This window comes from Entelurus aequoreus, linkage group LG03 (assembly GCF_033978785.1).
Source record: "Entelurus aequoreus isolate RoL-2023_Sb linkage group LG03, RoL_Eaeq_v1.1, whole genome shotgun sequence".
Taxonomy (NCBI): Eukaryota; Metazoa; Chordata; class Actinopteri; order Syngnathiformes; family Syngnathidae; genus Entelurus; species Entelurus aequoreus.
Genome location: NC_084733.1, coordinates 83,708,902 through 83,715,618, shown reverse-complemented (window position 1 = coordinate 83,715,618; position 6,717 = coordinate 83,708,902). Strand labels below are relative to the sequence as shown.

At 35.5% G+C, this 6,717-nt stretch overlaps 1 protein-coding gene across 1 annotated transcript in view; it reads right to left on the bottom strand.

Moving 5' to 3' along the window:
* LOC133646993 (D(4) dopamine receptor-like) overlaps positions 1-6,717 on the bottom strand; it is a 30,934-nt gene that overhangs the window by 2,841 nt on the left and 21,376 nt on the right. Inside the window, exons 2-3 of the mRNA XM_062043002.1 lie at positions 4,500-4,612; positions 1,019-1,599 (exon numbers count right to left, since the gene is read on the bottom strand). Of these exons, the coding sequence (XP_061898986.1) occupies positions 1,019-1,599; positions 4,500-4,612 (694 nt within the window). The remainder of the gene's footprint in view (positions 1-1,018; positions 1,600-4,499; positions 4,613-6,717) is intronic.

Below are 6,717 nucleotides of genomic sequence, written 5' to 3'. Positions count from 1 at the left end.
CAAAGCCATTTATCAACAACACCCAGAAACGCTGCCATCTTCGCTGGGCCCGAGCTCATCTAAGATGGACTCATGCAAAGTGGGAAAGTGTTCTGTGGTCTGACGAGTCCACATTTTAAATTGCTTTTAGAAACTGGACCAAAGAGGAAAATAACCATCTGGATTGTTCTAGGCGCAAAGTTGAAAAGCCAGCATCTGTGATGGTATGGGAAGGCACCATTAATTAACCTGCTCAGTGGCCTAGTGGTTAGAGTGTCCGCCCTGAGATGGGTAGGTCGTGAGTTCAAACCCCGGCCGAGTCATACCAAAGACTATAAAAATGGGACCCATTACCTCCCTGCTTGGCACTCAGCATCAAGGGTTGGAATCGGGGGGTTAAATCACCAAAAATGATTCCCGGGCGCGGCCACCGCTGCTGCTGCTCACTGCTCCCCTCACCTCCCAGGGGGTGAACAAGGGTGATGGGTCAAATGCAGAGAATAATTTCGCCACACCTAGTGTGTGTGTGTGACTACCAATGGTACTTTAACTTTAATGCTGAAAGGTACATGCAGGTTTTGGAGCGACATATGGACGCCCCTGCTTATTTCAGCAAGACGATGCCAAGTAAAAGAGTGCGGGTACTAGACTGGCCTGCCTGTAGTCCAGACCTGTCTCCCATTGAAAATGTGTGGCGCATTATGAAGCCTAAAATAGCACAACGGAGACCAAAACGTTTACTGAGTGTTGTTAAAAGGAAAGGCCATGTAACACAGTGGTAAACATGCCCTTGTGACAACTTTTTAGCAATGTGTTGCTGCCATTAAATTCTAAGTTAATGATTATTTACAACAAAAAAAAAGAAGTTTCTCAGTGTGAACATGAAATATCTTGTCTTTGCAGTCTATTCAATTGAATATAAGTTGAAAAGGATGACTAAATCATTGTATTTTGTTTGTATTTACCATTTACACAACGTGCCAACTTCCCTGGTATTGTGTTTAGTACATAAAAGTGTTTATGAAGCAGGTGTTCTCACCTACGACCACAGGCAGGACCTTCATGGCCTTCCTCTCCCTGCTGTTGATCTTGGCTGCCTTCCTGCTGCGAGGCTCGCACTTGAAGTTGATGTCCGCCAAGCTGACGGTGGCCACGTCGCCATCCCTGCGCCCGGCGGGGGGTAAAGGTCTCTCGGCGGACGACAAGGGGGAGAGTTCGTCCGGCGTGTCGGCGGGTTCCCGCTGGATGACGGGGGGGAGGGGCGGGGGCAGCGGCGGCAAGGAGGCGGCGGCCTCCTGCAGCTTGCGGCAGGCCTGGATGCTGCTCCTCAGCTTGGCCTTGCGGGCTTCCTCCCAGCGCCGGAGTCCGCGGAACATTCCGCAGTAGAGCAGGAGCATGATGGGACACGGGATGAAGAAGGAGCACACGGACGAGTACAACACGTAGTCGTCGTTCTCCAGCTTGCACTCGCCGGGGTCGCGGCCCGCCACCTGGTTGATGCCGAACATGACGGGCGAGGCCACCGCCAACGCCAGGATCCACGTGGCCGACAGCAGCACGGCCTGGCGCAGGTCCACGTGCTTCCTGTTGTAGTTGAGGGGGATCAGCACGGCGATGAACCTGCAACCACACCACACCTGCTCACCTTTTACCTGCAGCAACCACACCACACCTGCTCAGCCTTTTACCTGAGCCTCATTCATTAAATAAAAAAGAATGTATTTAAAAACGATGTTCACTAATCACGACAACGTACTTTAAAACATAACTAGGTTCATTAAATACAAACTAAATTAAATAGAAACTATATTCATTAAATAAAAATGATGTTCATTAAATAAACTACATTACTACAACTAAACTGTTTATTAAATAAAAACTATGCTTATTAAAAACTGTTGTATTTAAGAAGCATAGTTTTAATCTAATAAACTGTTTATTAAATAAAAACTATATTTAATAAAAACAACTGTTTATTAAATTAAAAACTATGCTTATTAAATAAAAACTATGTTTATTAAATACAACGGTTTATTAAATAAAAACTTTAATAAAAACAACTGTTTATTAAATAAAAACTGTTTAATAAATAAAAACTATGTTTATTAAATACAACTGTTTATTAAATAAAAACTATGTTTATTAAATACAACTGTTTAATAAAAACTGTTTATTAAATAAAAACTGTTTAATAAATAAAAACTATGTTTATTAAATACAACTGTTTATTAAATAAAAACTATGTTTAATAAAAACAACTGTTAATTAAAAACTATGTTTATTAAATACAACTGTTTATTAAATAAAAACTATGTTTAATAAAAACAACTGTTTATTAAATAAAAACTGTTTAATAAATAAAAACTGTTTATTAAATACAACTGTTTATTAAATAAAAACTGTTTAATAAAAACAACTGTTTATTAAATACAACTGTTTATTAAATAAAAACTATGTTTATAAAAACAACTGTTTATTAAATAAAAACTATGTTTAATAAAAACAACTGTTTAATAAATAAAAACTGTTTAATAAATAAAAACTATGTTTATTAAATACAACTGTTTATTAAATAAAAACTATGTTTAATAAAAACAACTGTTTATTAATTAAAAACTGTGTTTATTAAATACAACTGTTTATTAAATAAAAACTGTTTAATAAAAACTGTTTATTAAATAAAAACTGTTTAATAAATAAAAACTATGTTTATTAAATACAACTGTTTATTAAATAAAAACTATGTTTAATAAAAACAACTGTTAATTAAAAACTGTGTTTATTAAATACAACTGTTTATTAAATAAAAACTATGTTTAATAAAAACAACTGTTTATTAAATAAAAACTGTTTAATAAATAAAAACTGTTTATTAAATACAACTGTTTATTAAATAAAAACTATGTTTAATAAAAACAACTGTTTATCAATTAAAAACTATGTTTATTAAATACAACTGTTTATTAAATAAAAACTATGTTTAATAAAAACAACTGTTTATTAAATAAAAACTATGTTTAATAAAAACAACTGTTAATTAAAAACTATGTTTATTAAAAACAACTGTTTATTAAATAAAAACTGTTTAATAAATAAAAACTATGTTTATTAAATACAACTGTTTATTAAATAAAAACTATGTTTAATAAAAACAACTGTTTATTAATTAAAAACTATGTTTATTAAATACAACTGTTTATTAAATAAAAACTGTTTAATAAATAAAAACTATGTTTATTAAATACAACTGTTTATTAAATAAAAACTATGTTTAATAAAAACAACTGTTTATTAAATAAAAACTGTTTAATAAATAAAAACTATGTTTATTAAATACATCTGTTTATTAAATAAAAACTGTTTAATAAAACGATGTTCATCAAATAAAACTAAATTACTTCAACAAAACTGTTTACAAAATAAAAACTATGCTTATTAAAAACAGTTTATTAAATAAAAACTATGCTTATTAAATAAAAACTGTTTATTAAATAAAAACTAATAAAAACTAATAAAAACGATGTTAATCAAATAAAACTAAATTACTTCAACAAAACTGTTTAGAAAAAAAACTGTTGAATAAAAACTATGTTTATTAAATAAAACCGTTTATTAAATAAAAACTATGCTTTTTAAATAAAATTTTTGATAATTAAATAAAAAAGTAGGTTCATCAAATAAAAAGTCAATTAAAAACTGTTTATCAAAAACAATGTTCATTAAATAAAAACTAATTTTCTAAACTAGGTTTTATTAAATAAAAACTAAATTAATAAAAAACTACGTTCATTAAAACCAAACCAGGTTCATTAAATACAAACTAAATTCAATATAAATATTCACTAAACAAAACCTACGTTCATTAAACCAAAACTGAGTTTGTTAAATAAAAACTAGTTTAAAAAAAATAAATACTAGGTTCATTAATTAAATACAATCAAACCAAAACTATATTCATAAAAAAACCAACTACGTTCGTGAAATAATGTTTGTTCAATAAGTGTGTGCATGAAACAACCGCGTTGATGAAATAACGACTACCTTGATCAGGCTGATGAATGAAGTCATGTCTCGCGGCGACCACATTAGCCTGTGATGTAATCTTATTTTGCGGAGGAAGTGCATCACATTTGAGGCGCTTTTCTGTGCTTTTGAGCCCGGAGCGAGGTCGTCTAGCATGGCTTAATCTCATTGGGCGCCACTAACGAGCGCGCTGCCAGTCCTCACTGCAGCTGTTGTTGTTGGCCCACGCTGGCTTCTTGACGTCAAAACACTGCAGCTCTTTGTCTTGTCCCGGGTGGGGGGGCTGACGTAAGGCTAACAAGAACCGCCGGTTGCTAATTAACTTACTCCACGCCACATTAAACGCCCTTTTATCAGCGTTTAACTTCTTTTTACAGCAGTCAACGATACCCTATTACCCACGATGCTCTTGGGCCGCCCTTTTATCAGCGTTTAACTTCTTTTTACAGCAGTCAACGATACCCTATTACCCACGATGCTCTTGGGCTTCCACTCACCTGTCCACGCTGATGGCGCACAGGTTGAAGATGGAGGCGGTGCACAGCATCACGTCCATAGTCATCAGACCGTCGCACACGCCCGTGCTGAGCGTCCACACGCCCTCCTGGAACTGGAAGGCAAAGGACACGCACTCAGTGGACAATTGATTAGGTACACTAAAGATAACGGCGACTTTGGATTGACAAGTCGATGTGTACATTTTCTTATGTCACAGCCTTATTTTAATATGGGGAAAATAAGTTTTTGTCCTTCAAAATTCTACACACAATACCCTAAAATGTGTTTATAAATATTCGCAAAATTCATAAAAACAGGAAAATTGCGCGTGAATGCGGAAAACCTGAAGCCGAACATTACTGAAGACGCCGCACCGATCTCACGATCCACTCTTCCCTCACTCGTGAACAAGACTCCGAGGTACTTGAACTCCTCCACTCGGGGCAGAGTCTCCTCCCCAACCCGGAGATGGCGCTGTCAGAATAATTGTATCGAAGTTATCACAAAACTTTGTGTTTCAATGAGTTCCCGGCGAGAAGACAAAAGCTGTCTTTGATCCTACCAAGAAGAAGGCTTGTAAAAGTCCACTGTGTAGGATGGGAAGCAACATGAAGGTGTTCCGTTTCTTTGATATATCGTAAATCAACAGAAAGATTTTGTTTTGAGCCGAGAACTACAAAGCGGAGAGAAAGCAGGATCTGCCCAAGTTCCAGGCACCACTTTTAAGACCTTTTCTTTGAACCGACCTTTTCTTTTTAACTGTTTTGTAATCAAAGGCGATGGCTGTTTACGACCCCCGGCCCCTTTATAAACAGCTGTTGCCATGTCATCAGGGAAAGTCCAAATAAAAGAGGAGGCGTACAATCTTTTGGCAGAGTGTAATGACACTGTACAAGGGTACAGATGTGTCAGGTTTAGTTTAGTTTAGTTTATTAAGGATCCCCATTAGTCTACACCGCAGTGGAGACTATTCTTCCTGGGGTCCAGGCAAAAAACATCACACAATCACAAAACAAAAGATTAAAATGCAGTACAACATGATCAAATAATAAAATGTTGTAATACAAAAATAGCAACAACAAAGAACCAAAAAAATAATAATAACTTCGAGTTTACATAATATTGTTCATACCAAAGATAAAAAGAGCAATATAAAAATGGATATATATATATTTTTGCAAAAAAAAAATAAAACAAAGAACCAATGGCCTAAAATATATACATTAGTGTACCAAAGACAAACAGTAAGTGACGAAAAAAGTTCCATCCACCATTTTCTACTGCTTGTCCCATAATCAATAAAATAGTCAATAAAAACAGTCATGACATTAGGTACAATCTAGAATAATCTCTTTCCGCAATACTTCTCCTCTTAGTCTATTCTTAAAACCCACTCTGCTGGTGATTGATACCAGATATTGTGGAAGTCGATTCCAGTAAGTGATTGCCCTATACATAACAGTCTTTTTCAAAACATCACTTTTGGGTTTAAGACGGGTGAAAGCACCTCTTAGGGCTAACCTGGTTAACACTGATGACAGCTATTAAACAAGACAAGAAGCAAAGAATCAAACAGGGACGAAATTCAACGTGGTTCAGTGAGGAGAAACGTGTACATCTGTACCCTTGGACAGTGTCATTACGTTCTGCCAAAAGACTGCACGCCTCCTTCTTTTATTTGGACCTTCCCTGACCACATGACCATAGCTCTTTCTAAAGGACGAGGGTCGTAAGCAGTTCACAGAAAAGGTCGTATACAGTTCACAGAAAAGATCGGTTCAAAAAGACATCCGTAAAACAGTTCAAAAAGAGGTCCGTAAAACAGTTCAAAAAGAAGTCCGTAAAACAGTTCAGAGGTCCGTAAAACAGTTCAAAAAGGTCCGTAAAACAGTTCAAAGAGGTCCGTAAAACAGTTCAGAGGTCCGTAAAACAGTTCAAAAAGAGGTCCGTAAAACAGTTCAAAAAGAGGTCCGTAAAACAGTTCAAAAAGAGGTCCGTAAAACAGTTCAAGAAGAGGTCCGTAACACAGTTCAAAAAGGTCCGTAAAACAGTTCAAAAAGGTCCGTAAAACAGTTCAAAAAGAGGTCTGTAAAACGGTTCAAAAAGAGGTCCGTAAAACAGTTCAAAAAGAGGTCCGTAAAACAGTTCAAAAAGAGGTCCGTAAAACGGTTCAAAAAGGTCCGTAAAACGGTTCAAAAAGAGGTCTGTAAAACGGTT